Source organism: Lampetra fluviatilis, chromosome 28, assembly GCF_964198595.1.
Source record: "Lampetra fluviatilis chromosome 28, kcLamFluv1.1, whole genome shotgun sequence".
NCBI classification, from domain to species: Eukaryota; Metazoa; Chordata; class Hyperoartia; order Petromyzontiformes; family Petromyzontidae; genus Lampetra; species Lampetra fluviatilis.
The window spans coordinates 3,617,432-3,641,137 of record NC_136302.1 but is presented as its reverse complement, the minus strand read 5'-3'; the positions used below and the strand labels follow the sequence as shown (position 1 = coordinate 3,641,137).

At 39.2% G+C, this 23,706-nt stretch overlaps 1 protein-coding gene across 1 annotated transcript in view; it reads left to right on the top strand.

Moving 5' to 3' along the window:
* Window positions 1-23,706, top strand: part of LOC144942649 (uncharacterized) — an 82,420-nt gene that overhangs the window by 37,147 nt on the left and 21,567 nt on the right. The window contains exons 17-18 of the mRNA XM_078869446.1: window positions 726-863; window positions 2,796-2,951. Coding sequence (XP_078725572.1) covers window positions 726-863; window positions 2,796-2,951 — 294 coding nt within the window. The remainder of the gene's footprint in view (window positions 1-725; window positions 864-2,795; window positions 2,952-23,706) is intronic.

Here is a 23,706-nt window from a genome sequence, read left to right as displayed (position 1 = left end):
GCAAATCCGTTATCAACGCGTATCGTTTTGTTACTCAAAAAACCTCGACAGAGCAGTCCCCACGTTCGCCCCACCTGCTTGCACGGATCGCGATTTCCATTTTCGTGAAGCATTTTGAATCCACCGCGGTTTGCCGCGGAATTACCGAAGGGCATCGCGAACCAACAATTATAATTATCCGCGAATTACAAGGATTCGTAGAATATTAAAGTTGGAATTATTGGTGTTCTGCTGCACTTGTTGATTATTTATACCCAAAAATGCCGTCAGTACACACACTTCTGTAGATTTACACTGTTTCATTAACATTTAGCGTGTCCTGTTATCAACATTACAGTCACGTATATGGAGTCAGATATCATCAGTTGGGTATCTATAAATGGATGACTGTGTTAATTAAAGTATAAATACTATGATCTGTAACCCGATTATCCACAACTCTTATTATCCACAAGCTGTAGGATTTGTGGAACCCTATTATCCATGGCCCTATGGTTTTCTATTGTAAAATGTATACGTTAAGTAAATGTGTGGTTAATCGCAACCACAAAATTCAATCTCCCCAACAACATCACTACAGATAAGAGGATATACTGTGTGCAGCTGTTTATATTTTTAGATATCCAGCGTGTGCCGAGATAGTTATTTTTTTTAAATGTATATACAATTGCGTTAATTTGTCCTTTTATGCCTCGTCTTAATTTCACTTCTCGTTCACTTTATAGACGTTGACGAGTGCAGTGATGGGAACAACAAATGCGCTCAGGTATGCAATGAGCTGAACCTCTTTGAGAACAGCCAGGGCTACAACTGCAGCTGCTTCGGTGGCTTCAAGATGCAGCAAGATGGCATAAGTTGTCAGCGTGAGTTAACGACACAATTTATTCTGCGCATAATGTGTCCAGGTTGTTTCACAGTGCACTTGATTGAGACACGCATCTTCTGGTGTAATCGGGACCCTATTTTCCATTTGCCGTGGGTATTTTTACTGTATTTATTCTTGTTGGTGCTACCACAATGAGTACACTATACGATATGTTAAACATTTAGTACGCACATCAAACTGTAATGTTTAACATTTCTGTAGGATTGTGTTGCCTGTAACTTGCAAATCGCATAAAAGCAAAGCTAAATATTCTACGTGACAGTATTAAACATTTTAATGTAGTCTTCTTCCGCTCCAATAAATGTTAACGTAGAAAAATACAGTAAAGGGAAACATTTACTTATGTTTTGGAAGTAAAAGTAATGATGGTGTGTGTATACATGTAGTGCTGAACTCGACATAACAGCTTCTTGCTTTTCTTCCTCACTTTATTCCGCTAATACCGATCAACATTCCTTCAGCGCGTTCTCCGCTCGCTCGCCGCCGCGTTCCGCCGGCCTCGCTCGCTCCGCGTCTCTCATTCTGTCGACTCTCCTCTCCACTCTCTCAGTCACAGTTCAGCCGCTCTTTATCAGCTTCGCCGTCACACTGCTACCCTATACTTCTCCACTGCTACCCTATACTTCTCCACTGCTACCCTATACTTCTCCACTGCTACCCTATACTTCTCCACTGCTACCCTATACTTCTTCACTGCTTCTGGCTCCGCTGTTTCCGCTCCAACATTCTTCTTCTCCTCCCAGGCACGAACTCCCGTCTCCTTCAAACCCCCCTCTCTTTATGGCCAAGCCAATTAATTTCTAATTAATCAGGTGGCATCCCCCGCAACGCCCCCCCCCCCTCGCTGGCACCCGCCACGCGGCGCCACTTAGCATTTAGACAATAACAAATCCCAGCCAATCAGCGCCCTGTGTCCTTAATTGCCCCCTACCCGTCTCTGGCCTCCTTGCATCGAGACGACAAAAACAACCTCGACCTCGCATGCTCCCACTGTACTCTGCGCACACGTGCCCCCGACTCCCGCGCGTGGCACATATTTCAGGCACTACATACATACAATGTATAGAGTGGTGATTGGTTGCAATAGTGGCAAATGTCGAATTCCTGGCAATGCACGTCGACGGCTGGCGATATCCAAATTCGACCCAGGCCTCCCCAAAGTCAACGTAGCCTTTAAAATAAATATTTGTATAAAAATTAGTAGAGCCGGTCCAGCCCCTGTCCCCTCTCCTCCTGTACTTAATCGCCCAATAACGATCAGAAGAAACACTCCCCCCCCCCCGCGTCGAAATACCGCAGTTCAATTTCTCATCACGAAATTCGCCCAAATCTCAATTGTGACAATAGCCGATGATATCTAGGAACATTTAACATAGAAACATCTGCCCGAAACATTAATAATGTCCCTCCTAAACGTCCGAGTTCATCATAATACTTACACGTTTCGTTTAACATCGAATTCTATGAACAACGTCAATGAGATAAATCAAATTTAACTGACAAAACATCAAAAACAGTTATTGTTTCTTATATTAATGTCACCGCTTCCATAGCGCATGTTCTGCTCAGCCCCATTAGCTCGCTCAATGTTGAAACCAAGCTCTGATCAGCCATCGTGCGCCTTTCCAATGTACAGCTCTACATCGCAACAACACCACTACCACCAAGTGTTTGCAATTGCAAAAACGAATTCCGTTTTTCAAAACCAAAACGCACTCATCATCTTTCAACTCCGTTATAGCTATTGATTCGAGTTGTATAGCTCAAAGTAAACAAGTTTATTAACACTCGTAATACTGATTAAAGAACTCGCCACGAAGCCGATTTTCCGCGCAAATACTAAGTGGTGGAAGGGGAGGAGTGGAGGAGATTGCTGACTGATGCTGCCCCCACGTGTGGTGGTTGTCAGTACTGCTTGCCGCTTGCTTGCTGCTGATGCTGCGGCACTTCGAGGCATCAACGCCACTCAACTTTTGCCTCCCGACTCGCGATCAGCTCCGCAAGGCGCGCTCCGTCTGCGTCGCGTCCCAAACGCGCTCGTTATTTCCATTCATAGTGCGGGCATGTACAACAAAAATAAGCGCTCGTTATTTCCATTCATAGTGCGCGCATGTGCAACAAAAATAAGTGCGAGTTAATCGAACGCGCCATTTCAACCCCGCGTTACGTAAAACGCGAGGCGACTCCACCGAGCTCCTGTCAGTCGATTGACGTAAATTGAACAGTTAGACATTATTTCTAGATTTGAAGCTTTCGTGACTGCAAGGATTCATACTCTTAGGTTTTTTCGGTAAAGTCACGTAGGTAAAAAATAATTTAGCATGTGCACCTCTAGCATGTGCACTTGTTGTTCTCTTTTAGCCCCGCCCCCCCCAATACGTTCCATTCATTGGCTACCACATTCAGATAAGCCCCTCCCCCCTCCTCCCCCCTTAACTTGTATTTAAGAACTTATATCTTGGAATTTTTTGCCTCACTTGATACAGTAAATCTAGCTGTGACGGTCCCACCTGATGACGGAGACTTGTGTTGCTTCCAAAATGTCGTGATTTATTATTACTTTTATTAATTTTATTATTTTTTACCTACGTGACTTTACAGAAAAAACCTAAGAGTAGTTAGACATTATTATTGGAGCTAATGTAACAACACGCGGCTGAAAGGGCACTTAATCCACCCAAATCTAAACTGTGCACTTCGGGGGCTAGGGTCCCAATCCTTGATTACCATTGCATTAACTTAAATAATAATTTAAAAAACGCAACTGGTTACCCGTAGCTATTAGCAGAGTGCTCAAATTATACGTGTCATACGTGTGATTAATCACAGGTGAGCACACACCAGCATCAGGGAGACAAAGCTGGTGAGGTGTGATGCTGGCCACACTTCCTGTGTCCTAGACTGGTTCTTAATATGTGTTTGCTGTGTGTTTAATTCAGATTTAATTTAATATAGAAATATTAACAAATACAAGAACGGCAGTGTATATTAATTCTGTACCTCAGAGATGTGAATACAAATGCTGCCATATATGCTGTGACTGACCCAAAGTCTTACATATAGCTCATATTTTCAACCTTTATAAGATTTAAAGTACATATTTGAATCGTAAATCTAGGCAATGGTCACCAGTGCATAAGCAATTTGACCAATTGGATGCAACTGAGAGTGAAGTATTATATCATGGACAGAGCCAAATTGAAGAAGGCCATGATCGCCGAAGTCTTTGAGAAAGGACACGGCTCATAGAGAATAGGAATTGGAAATTATAACTAAATATTTAGAAAATGACTTCACTGTATCATGTTAATCGTGGGATGGATGGTAGGCTTGAATAAAGGAAATCAATGTCATTATTTAGAGTACAATATAGTATTGCCCTGCATCAAAAATGTAATCTAAACATTACATTTCACATTCATCTGTTTTGGCCATCTCGTTACACCCAAACATCACATGTTAGCTGTTTAATAAGTTTACTGAATGTATAAGCACGTACATACAAACATATATTATTTGTTTACAACATACTATATATATTTACAGTCAAATATTAAGAAAACATTAAATTTGCTTGTAAAAATATTGAGTCATTGTGTATGCATTACTGTACTGTTTCATTACACACGTTACGATTTGAATTGTGAACAATTACACTGCAATACCGTATGGAGGTTAATGCACTGTATATGTTGTATGTTATTTTTCAGCTATTGTGAGCTGCACACTGGCCTGTACCAATGGAAGGTGCTTTATTGATCCCAACACAAAGAGACCAACCTGCTCCTGTAACATTGGTTACGTCCTTGATAAAAGCAAGCAAAACTGCTTAGGTAAAACTGGATTTGCCAGCACAGCTGACATACTATTGCACGATCAATCTGTTGTATTTTTTAAATCCTTTATATTAAGTTCACTTGCTTGCTTGCTCGCTTACGACCGTGCAAATCTTTCGGTCGTTTTTTAACCCACTTTCCGTGATCCAATCGAGCTGACATTTTGCACACAGACTCGTTGTGCGTGACAATTTATTTTCGTGAAAATTTTTTTCCATAACTTTACACTTTTTAGGATTTTTTTTTTATATTGAATTACCAATTGCTTAATCATCTGACCCATAGGTGGCAGCCATCTCAAGCCAGAGGACGAGAGGACTCTAGCCGCCACGCATATAAAGGATTTATAGTGAAAAACTTTGTTTTTACGGGTTAATTTTAAATCCTTTATATTAAGTTCACTTGCTTGCTTGCGCGCTTACGACCGTGCAAATCTTTCGGTCGTTTTTTAACCCACTTCCAGTGATCCAATCGAGCTGACATTTTGCACACAGACTCGTTCTGCGTGAAAATGTATTTTCGTGAAAAAATTTTTCCAAAATTTTCCACTTTTTAGGAAAAAAAAATCATATTTAATTTAAAATACCAATGTGATAAAAATGAAACTCTTACTCAAGAAAAACAGAAATGAATAATAAAATAAAACCGATGCCACGCATATAAAGGATTTATAGTGAAACACTTTGTTTTTACGGGTTAATTTTTTAAATCCTTTATATTAAGTTCACTTGCTTGCTTGCGTGCTTACGACCGTGCAAATCTTTCGGTCATTTTTTAACCCACTTCCCATGATCCAATGGAGCTGACATTTTGCACATAGACTCGTTGTGCGTGACAATTTATTTTCGTGAAAAATTTTTTCCAAAATTTTCCACTTTTTAGGAATTTTTTTTTTCATATTTAATTTAAAATACCAATTTCATAAAAATGAAACTCTTACTCAAGAAAAACAGAAATGAATAATAAAATAAAACCGATGCCTCGCATATAAAGGATTTATATTGAAAACCTTTGTTTTTACGGGTTAATTTTTTATGCTTTCTCCCACCTAGTATCCATTCATTAGAGGAGATGTCAGTAATACTGTGTGTTTATTTAAAGCATTTAAGATTAAACATTTTTTAAAATGTTATGTTTCTAATCTGATGATTGTTCTTTACGTACCCTCAAACATACCTCTGGACCTGCTGCTTAGCTAGCTATATAAGAATTATTATGATACATTGCCAATACTGTGTTGTTTAAGCTCAATTGCCTGATAACTACATGCAATGCTACTGAATGATACATATTTAAATGAATAGCTGTTAGTTGCAAGCAATGCAATAATTGTCATGATACATTGCCAATACTGTCTTGTTTAAGCTCAATTGCCTGATGACTGCATGCGGTGCTCTTGAACGATACAGATTTGAATGAATGTGAAGAACAGCCTAAACCGTGTGAGCAGGAATGCTCTAACACCATCGGAAGCTACAAGTGCTCCTGTTCTCCTGGGTTCACGCAGGATCCCGTTGTTGCTCACAGATGCATTGGTACGTGAAAACCGTCACTACGGAGATTTTTCCCAGTTCCACAGCCCTTGTGTTTTTTCTTTAAACAAACAAAGCATGATCGAAGGAAGAGTGATTGGGCTCACTGTCCCGCTACTCACGTAGGGGTAACGATCAGGAATTTTTACAGGAGCGAAAGATGAGGGAAAGGAGGGGGAGGGGTGTACTCAAACAGAACTGCACAATAAAATAACATAGACACGAAATGAGTGAACTTGACGTTGTTAATTCCCCATATCATCTTGGTCATAGGTTTTTGTTTTAACATACTTTCATTAGTGCGGTTTGGGGGATGTGTTGTTAAGGATATTAATTTCATTGGTACAGCAAAATTTAGTTGAAAGAAATAAGTTGGACTGAGCCATTACATTTTACATGATACACATGTGTACCATTGTACTATTAATAATTGTTACATACTTGTTACAACTTAATGCTGGGCGGTGGTTGCTTTGCACACCTGTAATCCAGGATGGTGGAGGTGAGAGTTGGTGGATCGCACAACTATTGTGAAGCTCCCTTCCCATGGGCATCAAGGTGCCATACCCTAGGCTCGCTAGGAGAAGGAATAACACTGAGTCCAACAATAGCTATCATACGTTTTGATTCCTTTCGGGGATAAGAGTCACGTGCGCTTTATCGCTGGGTGCTATAGTGGTTTGTTTCCTACTTGTATAGACACTCAGTAATTGCCTGAAAACATCTGTTTTAAAAATCCCAATGGAGGACCTTCGTGAAAAAAAGAGTCCTTAGGGGGGTTGGTGGGGGGGGGGGCCTCGTGGATGAATGAGTAAATCATTATTAGAATGACCTGTATGCTGCTCAAAGCCTTTACTCCATTTTCATGTTTTCTTTTGTTCCCCACAGATGTTGATGAGTGCCAGAGTAATCCTTGCACAAATTCTGGCACCTGTCAAAACATGGTAAATAAATTCTCCTGCCATTGTACCAGTGGATGGACCGGCGTCTACTGTGATGAAGGTGAATGGAACATTTTAATTACATCAATGTTTGTGGGGTAAATGCTTCTGAACATGTGGATGTAGTTTATGTACTTATAATGGTAACAACATACTTATAGAGGCAACAATATGCTTGGTGACATTACTACTACATATTCTACGTAATGTCAGTTTGGGGCAAAACATGCTTACATGTACTGTATGTTAATTTCGTATAATACCATTTAGTAGAAATGTCGTAATCAAAATGTATTTTTGTAAAAAAAAGTTAACCGGACGTTTTACATCGATGGGTATATTTCCATGACCTTTCGTGTGTGTGTTTTTGCAGATGTAAATGAATGTGCCTCTAGACCATGCTCCCATGGAGGAACCTGTGTCAACACACCGGGCTCCTTCTCTTGCAGATGTGCACCCGGTTGGAGTGGGACCCTCTGTACACTGCGTAAGCTGATACACATGCGTTGGCTAGTTTTGATAAATTACTCGCAAAATCACTGAATTGGGAATAACCAGATAGCAACGTTGGCCCCTACTGGCAGATGAAAGCCCACATGCAGGCCAGTGTTGCGTGCGCTGAGTGCCGCACAGGGACAGCTGCCACTGGGGAGCATCTTTAGCCGGACTGCAGCAGGGTATCAAAATGGTTGAGATGAGATACGATGGAGAGCACTTTGAGTGCCCTATAAATGCAAATCCTTAAACGCATTCAAAAGTCCGTGAATACTAACAAACATTGCTCTTTTTATTATTATTACACGCTTTTATTTAACTCACTCCGTCTGTTGTCATAACCTAAAAAAAATTTCTAAGTTAATTTTACCCACTTCCCAATGTGCTATCGACTGCAAACTTGGTGCACTTATGTCATACTGATGACAAGCCTATATACTATCATTACAATTTAAATAGATATTAAAACATTTTACACGTTTTTTTTATTTAACTCACTCTGTCTGTTGTATCCTCAAATCTTGTAACTCAATTTTAACCGTCTTCCCAATGTCGTATCGACTGCAAACTTGGTATAGGCATGTAATACTGATGGCAATACTATATTCTATCATTGAAAATTAAAAATATATATTTTTAAACAATCCTTTTCACGGCTCTAATTGCCCACGCTCAACTCACGTTGCCTGTAAATCACCACGGTCCCTTACGTTACGACAAGCCTCGTGGAGCCACGCCGAGGGGCGGGGGATGTGGAAGGAGGGGAGGGGCAATGGGGGAAGGGGGCAGGGGGAGGGGCAGCTCGGACAGTACATTTCATTAAATCGTGTTTAAAAAAAGTATTTTTTTAAATATATTTTACTTATTTGTGTACACGGTTCACGATAGCAAAAACACATTTTCTATATGGGAAATGTAGATGTAGCACCAATGTCTGCACATTGATGCTTTAACACCTATAAACTTCACAAATAAAACGTATATATTAAATACAATTCTACAACCTCACACTGCCTATTTAGTTTTTTTTTTTCAGCAGACATAAAATCTGGAGTGTGCAATGTGGCCCTGTGCTATCGTGCAGACTGCACAAGTTGTGTGTTTACACTGCCCTTTGCTTCCCTTAGTTGTGGATGAATGTGCTTCCAACCCGTGCATCCACGGCACCTGTGTGGATCAGGTCAACGCCTTTTTCTGCAGATGTGACGAGGGGTGGTCGGGCGACACATGCAATACGAGTGAGTCCTGATCATGCTCGGCTTCAATAAAAACGTTTTAGATCGAACACATCTCAGATTGCCTCATATACATATGGAGCATAACAAAAAAAAGTGTCTTTAGCCCAGTACGTGTGCTTCGTTCATAACAACCTCCCAAACACCGCCCTGTGGTGTGAGCAGGCAGATGCACTACTACGATAACTGAATGGCAACCCAGGAATAGGTAGTTTACTTCTACCCCTTACTATTGATTGTCGTGCCACTTGAATGCCTTTAAGCTGAAGTTTAACGGGCACATTTTCAGCTTTTAGAACTTTCTGGCCTGTCCAACATAAAGTTGTTGAATGCTTATACATGAATGTGAAGAGTGTGTTTTGGTGCATATGTGTTCAGATAATGAACATGATGAAGCACTTCAAAACGCATTTTACATAATGTACTGTACTATATTTTCAAATGAGACGCATGTGCAAAATAGTAGAGCGCATAAATAAACTGAACTCAACTGATAAATAAGTCCTGGCATTGAGAGAGAAGTAAATATGTCTAAAGGTATGTTAAGTGAATGTTGTGTGTGAATTTGCGTATGAAAGTGGTTCTATCAAAATAATCGTTTGCTGCTTAATGCAGTTAAAAAGTGTATTAACCTTTTGTGTGTATAACCACTGCGTTGTGATATTGTTTAGACATCGACGACTGCGTGAATGCACAGTGCCAAAATGGTGCAACCTGCATTGACAATCTGAAGGGATACAACTGTTCCTGTGTGCTGGGATACAAAGGGCAATACTGCCAATACAGTGAGGCTCATTTCCCACATTCTTTTGTATTAAGTCAAATGTAAGAGTTTTCAACTCAGATGAGCATTAGGCTTTGTTTATATCATACTATTTCATAGCTTTTGTGATTGTACTGTATACCTCTGTTGCATTTTCCAGTTGTACTTTGTGTTGCTTGGCATGATATCCAACGTGTATTCAGTTCTCTTAAGAAGCTGCTAGCATGTATAGCGAAACGTCGGACATCATGGTGAAGAACATGCAGTGCCAACCAAGAAGACACGCCGTAGAATTGTGCGATCTCTTTTGGTTACGCTGAGTCAGTGGTAGAATTTCCACATTCATATGAAGAAGCCCATGTTTAGGTTGACCGCTGTTGTTGAGGAATGTCGAGAAAAGACGATCCCTGACTGGGATTAGAACTCATAAGTATTTGAATGTATTGTAAATTATTACTTTTGAGTGACTTTAGTTTAGGGGGTAGAATTCTGGACTAAAAATCCTCACGCATGGGTATGATTTCCAATTAAAATGAATGCCAATGAAAATAATCTTGTAACATTGATCTGATTTCTCATTCCAAAATCAATGTGGGTTATTTGGAATTTGACCATAGTTGTCATCCTACAAAATACAATGTGGGCCATTATTTTCTAGTTTTTTAAAATGTATTTCTATGAGAATCAAATGTGCCAGCAAGAGTGTGAATTTGAGTGAATCACATACTCCTCTTCGTGATTGTCTGCTACGCTTTCTTGTATTCCAAACCTATTCTTCTTTCGTAAGGCAGGAGGAAACATCAACAGTTTTGAAACATGTGAAAGTTGAATGCTAAGTTCTTTTAACAAATACAGGGAGGCGGTAGACACTGTATGCATTGCAGTGACACCGCTAAGATGTGCATGCATGGTGCATTCGTCGGTGATGTGATTCTAAACTTAGCAGGTTACTTACTCTATCCTGCCATGACATTTGTATTATGTTCTGCGTGAGTCCTTATGTAATACTTTTTTGTCCCTCTCAACGTCTTGTGTTTCATTTGCAATGTATGATTAATGTAGCTGTCAATAGTGTAAATCTTGGACTGTTAAAGTGACATTTACATGAATGATGTTTGTGATTTCTCCATAGATATCGATGACTGCATTGGAAACAAGTGTCAGCACAATAGCACATGTCTGGATGATGTCAATAGTTACATGTGCCTTTGTCCGCGTGGATGGACTGGTCTTCGCTGTGAAACTGGTAAACATACATATACCATGCTACTTATAACAATTGACTAATAACTACGTATAATACTTATAACATATACTTATAACAATTGAACATCGCCCATTTACTCGTTAAGCCATACATGGTACTGCATACATAGTTTGAACCGGTGGTCCAGTGGTTGGGGCACTGCACTATGAACCCCGTGACCTGAATTTTATATCTGAACCAGTCCTGGGCCTCGCCTTCATCAGATTGTAAATTGCTGTGTGGTGAAGTATGGTCAAACTACCCCCATTACCAACACAGTGTGGGGAGGCCTTCATCCTGTCCATGGATTGAAGAAACGGCTATAAATGTGTATATTTTTTACCACATATCTAACTTTTTTGAAAACTAAACCTGCGTCTTTTGGGAGGCTCTTCTACCAGCAGTGTTATAAGCAAGCAACTACAGAGCTGCACCTTTCGAATCTCTTAACATTACTTCGGTTTTAGTTGTTATAGTGAAGTTTGAGTAATGCTTGTTTTTCTCATGCCGAGAAGAACATAAAATGTTTATGTTTTAAGTTTGCTGACCTTCATGAAAATAGAGTCTAAAATGTGATTTTTTAAAGGATGCAATCTCAGCTCAGTACTCGCAGCATGTTTACATATATGTAACTGTGGCCGTGTGCACATTGTATGTTTTGTTCAGACATTGATGAGTGCAATGCTAGACCACCCTGCCACGGAACGCTTGGGCTCTGTACCAACACGCCTGGCTCATACGCTTGCTCGTGCAAGCCTGGCTATGAGGGAGATGGCATTCAGTGCTTCGGTATGCAAACTCTGCTTTTGAGAATAATAAAACACACGATCATTCAATTTAAATAAAGTTATCACGTGGGTAATTATGCTAATTGCTTTGGTTTGACAGCAAACTGAAATCTTAATAAGCAAGCATATTTTTGACAATTGTATATTGACGTTTCGCTGAAGATTACATCCAGCATCCGCAGGTGTAAACATATACATATAATACACATTTAATTTCCATTGAACATTTACAAATTCAATATCATGTATATGTCAAATAATTCAATATAGAGATACTCATCTGATACTGATTGTATAAATACCTGACAATGCTGACTTCTGCAACCACGTATCGTGACCTTTACAAATCATGAACTAGGGTTTAATCAGGGGCGGTTTCTTCATTAGGGCGATTGGGCGACGCACCACCAATCTCAGCCGTTACTGTGCCTCTGGATATAGTCCAATCAGCGTCATGTCACGTTCTGTGGAGTACCGCCTCTTTTTGGGCGATTTCACTCCGGCTGAGAATGGCCCCGAGTGTTCCCATAGACTTTTCGAACGGCGGGCGCTGCAATGTATTCTCTATGGCTTCCGGGAGGGGTCGCACTAACGTGCTTACATCATCATACGTAAGCACGTTTCATCCAACAATATTATTTGTCGCCACCTAGTGGAATCTTTAATAAAAGAAACTGAGTGGATTGTAATAATAGTGAGATAGAAACAAACAAGATGTATTGTAAGAATCACTTTATTTTTCATTAATATTAAAGAAGTGAAGTGGCCTTTACATGCTTAAGCTGTTAATTTATCCATTGCATGGGTGGACCTTATCCTTATCAATCATCCAGACATTTGCCCCCCCTGAGAGATTTTGCAGGAGCCGCCACTGGGTTTAATGGTTTCTGAAATATATGATCACTTTCCATTGACACCTTCATCTAAGCAAGAACTTTTCTATTACCCAAAAGTCAGTTTTAATGTGTAACAATTATATTCACTGTGAGAGTCTTTCTTTAATAGTTTAATTGATTTATTTTAACAGAGAAGAGGCTCTTCGATTATGGGAGAAATGTGTACGACCAAAGTCCGTATATTTGGGACACAGACTACGTTTCTCCGTTCTTCTCACCACCGTACGGATTTCCATTCGGAACCAGGTTCTACCAACAGTTGTATGTAAGTAGTTTCAACTGATGCTGTTACAAGATATTGTACAATACATATGTCAACGTCTGAAAATGGAATATCATCTTTTAAGAGTTTCATTATTGCTAAAGACGTCATATTGACCGGAATATGTTGAAGTTATTGAAATACTTTTGTGCTGTTTTGTTGCCCCAGCATTGAGAACAGAATTATTAACACTCGCATATGTAAAAAAATTATTAAAGGAAGGTGCAACTCCTAAATAAATAAATGCATATCTGAAAATGGCTTTTCCCCTTTTTTGTGGCAACAAAACAGGGGTTAAGATGTTAAAACATCAAACTGAAACCTTTTACAAGGAATCATAACACCGTTTTGAGACTAGGCTCAAAATACAGCTGCCTCTGGTGTGGACCAATCAGTTTCAAAGACAATTGCATATATTATCAGAGTATGTTTTTTGTTTGCATTCTGACCACAAGTATTGTGGTTAATGCAGTCATGATTCCTTGTAAAAGGTTTCAGTTTGGTGGTTTAACATCTTATTACCTGTTTTGTTGCCAGAAAAAGGGGAAAACGTATTCTCATATCTTGGTACATATCTCTTACAGATTTGTACCTAGGCTGTGTGTATCGGGCTTTCCAACACAAGTTTTATCAGTGTGAAAACACTTCTACCAGAGCTTTCTCTAACCATGAGAATGCAATGTGACTGCCATGCATTAAAATAAAAATGTCAGAATGTAGTTGCATTTGTATGAAAATGTCTAATAGAGCAAGAGCTAGGTGTTCGCAGCCAATATGATTCGTAATATAATTTTGGGTTAGGCATTGCAAATGTTGTGGATTCACTCTTCAACACACCGGTGGGCTAAAAAGTAGTGAACTATTTGTCTTTTGTCAACGTGACACATGTTTTACTGATTGGCCCTGTCGGGTGGTGGAGAGTTGTGACACATTTATAAATAATGCGTCTAACCCAAAAATCTTTATTATGAATAATACTAGTCACGAAAGCCTACGTGTTAAACTCACATTATGATCTGATTAGATCTGTGTCGATAAACCCTCATTACCTAAAATAACCACACTATTTACATTGTCACGTGTACAAGTATTATTATTGTTTCAGGTCAACCAATAAGTTGAAGAACAATTCTCAAAGACCAAATTTAGCAATTAGATACACAACGTTTCGCTTGAAACTGCGTCAAACACCTTAAGGAAAATCTAGGAAATCGTGGAATCTGATTAGCTAAATTTGGTTGTGAGTTCCGTTCTTTTTAGCACGTTTGTTTGGCTATATTGGGCGGTGGAGGGTCTGTTGATACGATTTTCGTCAGATAATGATGTGGCCTTACAGAAAAATCGGTTGTCCATACAACTCTATTGATGTATGTATGTTGAACTTCTTTCGCACCGTATGTAGCCAACCGTGCTAATCAGAGGTGCGGGGGAAGGACAACAAACTAAAGACAAAAGCTGTTTTTCATATAGTTGATACAAGTATATCAAATGTACAGCATTCACACTTTAGTGATGACACTGTAATATCCGACAATACACTTATAAATTGTATTTTATATTAAAAAGTATGTTGTTGGACCGTCCAGTTAGATATCATATAGAGGTTAGCTATGTAGCCGTGAAGTAATACGGGCTTTGAATTTCAATTATTTCATGGATACGTTTCATACACTTTAAAGATGTGGGAAATCATTTGTATAATCATTAAGGAGCTTTTAATTGGGCATGGTACGTCCACCATTTAGAATGAAAAATCAATCATTCGTCCAATTATCTTGATGAAGGAGAAATTCTCATAAAGCATCACGGTGTTGGATGTACACACATACAGGAACTGATTTTAAAAACTGATTTTAATCCATGCAGAGATGGCGATGGTGCATGCAGTTTCACATACACCAAAAAACCGTTGACTTGTTCAATAAATAAAACAACTTTTATAAAGCTATAGATAATTGTCTTCAATTTTACACTCACTATGTCGAAGTTGTTTTTTTATTTTATTTGTGAGGTTGCCTAATTTGTGCAATTATTCATGTTGCCTAATTTATGTAATGCCCAGTTCTTTGTTTGTTGTCTTATTTGAATTGTGCAAAAGTGGCACTCGTGCATTTGTTTTCTGTCATTTAAGATGCTCAGATTTTTTAATTGATGCACGTTTGTGCGTGTGGTATCCAGTTCACAGACAACGGGTTGATTGTGTTCAAAGAAAACGAAGACCAATCAAAGTTTGCTTATCCCAATCCAACTAGAAATTCATGGTGGTACTATACTCCCATGATTGCAGTTTTCTGGGACGATTGTGACTTCTCATCCGGCATTGGAAAAATATATTACCAGGTATGTGTGCTGTACGCTGAAGAGTGTTAAAGCCATCGACACCTCTGTATCCAGTTGCTGTTATTGTTGTTAGCCTGTAACTACCCACTCCTGGGAAAAGGTCTGCCCCATTTTCTTCCATTCCTTCCTTTCCTCGGTTGTCAAGTAGTGAGCCTCCAAACTCTTTTATTTCGTCTCGCCATCTCTTTCACCATCTTTCTTTTTCTTCGATTGCCTTCTCTTCAGTATGCACTATGCAGTTAATTTCCTCTATCGCTCATCAATTGTTGTCATGATGTGTCCTGCCCATTTCCACTTGATTTATTTTTCCGTGCATTAAATATATATAGCTTTCACGTGAATGCACACATTTGCAAACCTAACATAAATGTAATGCTGGAGTAAATGTTGGGCTTCGTCTCTCCACCTCAATCAACATTGCTTTCATTTTGCAGGAGTATGACTTTACTGTGGGCAACCCGAGCCAAGATGCAAAACAGCTCCGTGACAAGGTGCAGGCCCAGGTCCGAGCCAACTTCAGCTCTACGTCGGATATACAAAACTATGTGCCCACCTGGATGTTAAAGATCACCTGGGAGGAAGCTCCTGCTGTGCCAGCAAGCAACAATGGCAGATATGTAAGAATATTTAGCTACTCAATTGCAGGTCATACTTGAATGTCACTTCATAATTATTTTTTACATTTTTATTGCATTTTTCAATAAATGTTTTGTGTGTGTGCATGTGTAGGTATTAAGTATACAAAACAAATCTCGCAAATAATGATTTTATTTCATCAAATGTTGCTTGATTTTTGGGGCATCAAAAATGTTTTATCTAATCTAATAACAATAAGTATTTGATATATGTTAGTCAATCATAACTGTATTTATTTAATTTTAATGGTATTTGATAATCACACAAAAAAATCACAGTTATGTAATTTCATTATTTTATTTTATTTGTTTTGGTTTGGCACATTATCTTGTCCCGGCAATATGTTACTGCAGCAGACATAAGATAAACTTGAAATGTCCAAGTGACCTGGACCCTGAGTGGGTTCCGGGTCTGTCGGGTGTGAGGCACGATCCATCACATACTCAGGCACATGCCGTCACACCATACTAAGCCATGCATGCCACGCAAGGCCTCCCCACACCATGCTGGTCGGTTTGAGTTTGTGAGGTTGGTGGTGGAGGGGGGGGACAAGACTGGTTCAGATATTTCTCGTAACTATTGTTAGCCATGGGTGGGGATTGAATGCACTTTGCCAGGTCTTGAGTGAAGCACACTCACCAACGTCTCTCCCCTTACCGCGGTGAAGCATTGAATAGTTTTGATTTAAAGCTTTCGTGACTGCAGGGATTCATCTTCTTGGTTCTTTCGGTAAAGGCACGTAGAAGGGAAATAATAAAATAATACAAATAAAACATAATAAAATAATTCTCACGACGTTTTGGCTACAACGCAAGCAGCCGTCCTCAGGTGAAGAATGAAACACCACCAAGCTTGGAGCGTATATTTAAGCTGGGTTGGATGGGGAAGAAGACCGCCTTGACAAAATAATTTGCATATCAAGAGGAATCTAGCATATTTATAGGAAATGCGTAGGAGGTGGGCGGGGGGGTTTTAAAGTCATATTATGCCCATTTATTAGTCATATTATGCCCATGCATTATGCAGGATTAGCAGCATCAAAGGGAGGGGATAGGGAAGGAATGTTAATAGTATGTAGCTGCAGTTACTAAACCACCACGTAAACAACTAAAGTATAAACTACATAGTATGATCAGTGTACTAAATATACTCTCCAATAAGCTGAGCTACTAACAGCAAGTAATACATTACAATTCTATGTCGCAAAAAATATAATATGCTTCCAGCTAAACTTTTTTCCTTGACATCACACCGGTCTACCCCGTACTATATACTGCCATAGACAAACCCAACATTAAATTATATACTGTATTACTATACACACTCTATACTTTCGACTATAATATTACCCTAAGTATTATTCTACCCACCCTACTGTATACCACACTGCTGTTTATTCACTATACAATTACGATACTGTATATTACCTTATACACCGCATCAAACACTACATTTTTATACTATTTATACAATCTGCTATACACTATACCATTGACCGTCGCGTGAAAGATACTAAGAGGAAGCAACGAAACATGTCAATGGGAGAGCGGTAGCAGGAGACCCGCAGCGGAGCAATTAATCCATTCCCTGTGGAGAACACAAGATACACAGTCAATGCCAGTGAGTGGACTGCGGTCTGAAAGTCACCGTAAACGTGAACACAATCAGTTAAGATCCGAAATGGTTTATTACGTCCTTCCAATGATTGCTGAGCTAGAATCCATCTTCTCGGTTGAAATTGTCTCTGTGGCAGATCACTGTTACAATTCAGTGGGCTCACATGACATTGACTTTTCCAAGACAGAGGTTCTCTGCAAGCCATCTGGCTACCATGAGAGATTCGTTCATGAGGCGATCCACATATACAAACACAGAGACAATTTCAACCGAGAAGATGGATTCTGGCTCAGCAATCATTGGAAGGACGTAATAAACCATTTCGGATCTTAACTGATTGTGTTCACGTTTACGGTGACTTTCAGACCGCAGTCCACTCACTGGCATTGACTGTGTATCTTGTGTTCTCCACAGGGAATGGATTATTTGCTCCGCTGCGAGTCTCCTTTCACCGCTCTCCCATTGACATGTTTCGTTGCTTCCTCTTAGTATCTTTCACGCGACGGTCAATGGTATAGTGTATAGCAGATTGTATAAATAATGTAGAGGAGTAGAGGAGAGTGGTGGCGTCGTGTGCGCTGTCTGGTGCGGTGACATCACGGGACGTGGGGTCGCGCGCGCTGGGCAGTGCACGTGACGTCACCCCTCCTAGGGTATTTAAGGGAGACCCCGTGACGTAAGCGGGGTCACTGGAGAAACGGGGATAGTAGAAGGGGTAAAGAGGGAACCAGGGATAGTGATATGTGTTAATAAACCCTGGCGGAAGCCCCTAACTCACCTCCGTCTCCGAGTACCTCCGTCTACTACTCATCAACTACTCAACAATAGTATAAAATTGTAGTGTTTGATGCGGTGTATAAGGTAATATACAGTATCGTAATTGTATAGTGAATATACAGCAGTGTGGTATACAGTAGGGTGGGTAGAATAATTCTTAGGGTAATATTATAGTCGAAGGTATAGAGTGTGTATAGTAATACAGTATATCATTTAATGTTGGGTTTGTCTATGGCAGTATATAGTACGGGGTAGACCCGTGTGATGTAAAGGAAAAAGTTTAGCTGCAAGCATATTATATTTTTTGCGACATAGAATTGTAATATATTACTTACTGTTAGTAGCTCAGCTTATTGGAAAGTATATTTAGTATACTGATGATACTATGTAGTTTATACTTTTTTTACGTGGTGGTGTAGTAACTGCAGCTACATACTCTATTAACATTCCTTCCCTTTGTTAATGCTACCCCCTATTCCCTCCCTTTGATGTTGCTAATCCTGCATAATGCATGGGCATATTATGACTTTGAAACCCACTGCCCACCTCCTACGCATTTCCGATACATATGCTAAATTCCTCTTGATATGCAAATTATTTTGTCAAGGCGCTCTTCTTCCCCCTCCAACCCAGCTTAAATATACGCTCCAAGCTTGGTGGTGTTTAATTCTTCACCTGAGGACGGCTGCTTGCATTGTAGCCGAAACGTCGTGAGAATTATTTGATTATGTTTTATTTTTATTATTTCCCTTCTACGTGACTTTACCGAAAGAACCAAGAAGAACATTGAATAGTTATTTGAAAAAAATTTATTTTAAAAGAAAATTGTATTGTATCCATGCCTCATGTGAGGTGCAACTTGGCATACACCTGCAGGATTGACACATTTTATCTGACTATGCCATGGAAATTACTTGACTGTACTTCACTACATTCTTCCATCAATACCTTCCAAAAAACTTTGAAACTAAAGTGAGTTTTTATTTCTTCTCTCACGAAGTCCTAAATAGTATAAGCATTTACATGTTTATCTTTAATATTTGTTACTGTATAATTGTAGCCAACCACAATCACAAATTGAATGTCAATATACATCTCTCAGTCGTACTGCATGTTGTTTGGAATCATATCCATTTGCTATCCATTCTGCATGAATTTCTATTTGTTTACTTTCCAGACAAACACATTCCAAGCCATCCTGAGCACAGATGGCATATTTTCATTCTGCCTACAAATATTTAAGGATGGAGGCATGCGATGGAGAACTGAAGTTAGGGATGTCAACAATGTTGTCATGGGCTTCATGAGGTAGGTCAAACATCACCGATATAGATGGTAACTGTTTTTGGTGAGTTTGAAAATGTTTCATTGAAAAATCATATTTATGAGTTATATACTGGATGATCCATTTATAACATCACGCCATGGTGATGAGATGTTAACTACCTCGCCTGGTATACAGGAGATTGTGGGTTCGATCCCGATCCCGATGTCTGTATATTTAGATTTTGCATGTTCTCCCAGTGGTAGCATGGTTTTTTCTCCATGTCCGCTGTTGTTTCCCTCCACATTTAGAATCTACATGCGTTTAGAGTATTTGGCTGCTATAAATTTCGACGTGATAAGCCACTTCTTTGAGCTATCATTTGTAGTCAGGTCGCTTCTGAAAAGAGCTATAGAGCTCAGTGGGCCTTACTTGGTCAAATAAAAAATAGTTCATCGTTTAAATAGTTTATTGATTTCTAACGACCTTTTGGTGTACTGCAGAACAGGTGATTGAATATTGTATAAACGATGGCACTATATCTTATCGAGGAGAGCTTTAAATGATCTAATATGTAGTATTGAGGTTGGTGAGAGACTTGTAGAGGCTTTGAAATACAATTGTTTCTTTCTCTATTGATTTCTCCATATCATTGTAATGGGGGTGTCTAAAAATGGATCACCCTGTATTTCCATAACTTGATGCTACTACATTCGTTGTATCGAATACATCAGTATTTTCATAAGATTAACCTTGTGTTACTTTAACACACTTTGTTTTAGATGTTAGAATACCTATGGTAACAGTGTATGATTTCTGTAAAGTATGTTGTTACTTTGTTGGATATTTGTTTATAAATCCACATTGAATGATCAACCAATTTGAAAACATACGGAATCAGAATTTGACCATGAATGTGTTTTTGTTTATTATATTTGTGTGTTTTTATTATATTTCAAAGTAATAATTGTATTGTACACATTACATTGAAAAAAATACTCTTTAGGCAAACGAAAGTAGTATTAAAGAAGACAGTATATCTTGATTTCTTGATTTTTTATGTTTTATTTTGTTGATGACAATTGGATACATTAAAATTGCAATTGAAATTCTAAATAATAACGGATCATTATTTATTTAAAATCCTCTCAAGATGTTTGAGTCGTCCAACATTTATGCATGAATTAGTTGTGTGTTAATTTCTCTAATCTCTTACATGAGTGTTTGGATGATGTTTTTTTCTTCCCATCATTCCTTCCCTTATCAGTGGATACGGAAATAGCCCTTACATTGAACCAATCTCACTTTCGTCAAATGCCACCGTACGATATCGTCCAGACCAGGCTGTTGGAACAAATACAGGTATTCATATGAATTTGTAGTGATAAAATGTGACTGTATACATGTTATAGAAATGTTTGCAAGAATGGATATTGTAGGTTTGTGTTCTTGGTCGTGTGAATTTACATGCCCATTAACTCTATACGAAGAAAAGGTTATTAATCAACTAACAAATTCGTTATACAGTTGGGAAAAATGAATAGGAACAAATAGAGAAACGCAATTGTAAAAGTGCAATGCACAACATGGAATTGTAAATGTGCGCACACTGCGCACTTTACAATTGCATTCCTTTATGCATTCGTGCACATTTTCCGCATCCACGAACTTAAGAGCTGTATTCTCTCCTGTGATGAATCAATTAAACCATTTACACATTTTAAGATGAAGATACTGCAGCATGACAGCAAGGCGGATAGTCTTCAGACTTGCTGTGCGTCAATGTTGTCACGCAACACGTAGCAGCACAATGTATGGTATATTGCAAACCGGTATTTTTCCGTCTTAATTTTGGAGCTTTCGTGACTGCAGGAATCATTCTTTGTTTCTTTCGGTTAAGTCACGTCTAAAGATAAAATAATAAATTAAAATAATAGTATATTACGACGTTTCAATTGCAACACAAGCAATCATCATCAGGCATAAAAGAAATAGCAACAAAAATCTAACTAGAAAACTATAGACAGACATACAAGCAGACAGACATCACAACGGCACACAGAGAGATGACACATCGGCACAAAGAGAGGGGTCGTTTCTGTGACGGTCCCTTAAATATAGAGAGGGGGGGGCGGGGACGGAGAGAGGGAGGGGGCAGATAAAATTAGCATATCAATGAGTGTACGGCAACATACTGCTGCTGCTGCAAGTAAGATGACGACGTGGCACGGGCACGCAAGCTTGAAAATTAGGAGAAAGGCACACGAAAATTAAATAACCTAGTAAAATATCGAAATGTGATGTAATACAACACAGAGAGTCGGTTAACACACAATTAACGCATAGCCTGGTTGATTACGTATTTCAAAGATTGCTAAGTTAGAATTTTAAGTGTGACAATTCCAAAGAGAAGACACAGGCAGAGAGAACACATAGCCAGAGAGAGAAAAGGATAAGCTTAAAACTTCCCCGTAGAAGTGGTTCAATCTTAATTTTGGAGCTTTCGTGACTGCAGGAATCATTCTTTGTTTCTTTCGGTTAAGTCACGTCTAAAGATAAAATAATAAATTAAAATAATAGTATATTACGACGTTTCGATTGCAACACAAGCAATCATCATCAGGCAGAAAAGAAATAGCAACAAAAATCTAACTAGAAAACTATAGACAGACATACAAGCAGACAGACATCACAACGGCACACAGAGAGATGACACATCGGCACAAAGAGAGGGGTCGTTTCTGTGACGGTCCCTTAAATATAGAGAGGGGGGGGCAGGGACGGAGAGAGGGAGGGGGCAGAGAAAATTAGCATATCAATGAGTGTACGGCAACGTACTGCTGCTGCTGCAAGTAAGATGACGACGTGGCACGGGCACGCAAGCTTGAAAATTAGGAGAAAGGCACACGAAAATTAAATAACCTAGTAAAATATCGAAATGTGATGTAATACAACACAGAGAGTCGGTTAACACACAATTAACGCATAGCCTGGTTGATTACGTATTTCAAAGATTGATAAGTTAGAATTTTAAGTGTGACAATTCCAAAGAGAAGACACAGGCAGAGAGAACACATAGCCAGAGAGAGAAAAGGATAAGCTTAAAACTTCCCCGTAGAAGTGGTTCAATCTTAATTTTGGAGCTTTCGTGACTGCAGGAATCATTCTTTGTTTCTTTCGGTTAAGTCACGTCTAAAGATAAAATAATAAATTAAAATAATAGTATATTACGACGTTTCGATTGCAACACAAGCAATCATCATCAGGCATAAAAGAAATAGCAACAAAAATCTAACTAGAAAACTATAGACAGACATACAAGCAGACAGACATCACAACGGCACACAGAGAGATGACACATCGGCACAAAGAGAGGGGTCGTTTCTGTGACGGTCCCTTAAATATAGAGAGGGGGGGCGGGGACGGAGAGAGGGAGGGGGCAGATAAAATTAGCATATCAATGAGTGTACGGCAACGTACTGCTGCTGCTGCAAGTAAGATGACGACGTGGCACGGGCACGCAAGCTTGAAAATTAGGAGAAAGGCACACAAAAATTAAATAACCTAGTAAAATATCGAAATGTGATGTAATACAACACAGAGAGTCGGTTAACACACAATTAACGCATAGCCTGGTTGATTACGTATTTCAAAGATTGCTAAGTTAGAATTTTAAGTGTGACAATTCCAAAGAGAAGACACAGGCAGAGAGAACACATAGCCAGAGAGAGAAAAGGATAAGCTTAAAACTTCCCCGTAGAAGTGGTTCAATCTTAATTTTGGAGCTTTCGTGACTGCAGGAATCATTCTTTGTTTCTTTCGGTTAAGTCACGTCTAAAGATAAAATAATAAATTAAAATAATAGTATATTACGACGTTTCGATTGCAACACAAGCAATCATCATCAGGCAGAAAAGAAATAGCAACAAAAATCTAACTAGAAAACTATAGACAGACATACAAGCAGACAGACATCACAACGGCACACAGAGAGATGACACATCGGCACAAAGAGAGGGGTCGTTTCTGTGACGGTCCCTTAAATATAGAGAGGGGGGGGCAGGGACGGAGAGAGGGAGGGGGCAGAGAAAATTAGCATATCAATGAGTGTACGGCAACGTACTGCTGCTGCTGCAAGTAAGATGACGACGTGGCACGGGCACGCAAGCTTGAAAATTAGGAGAAAGGCACA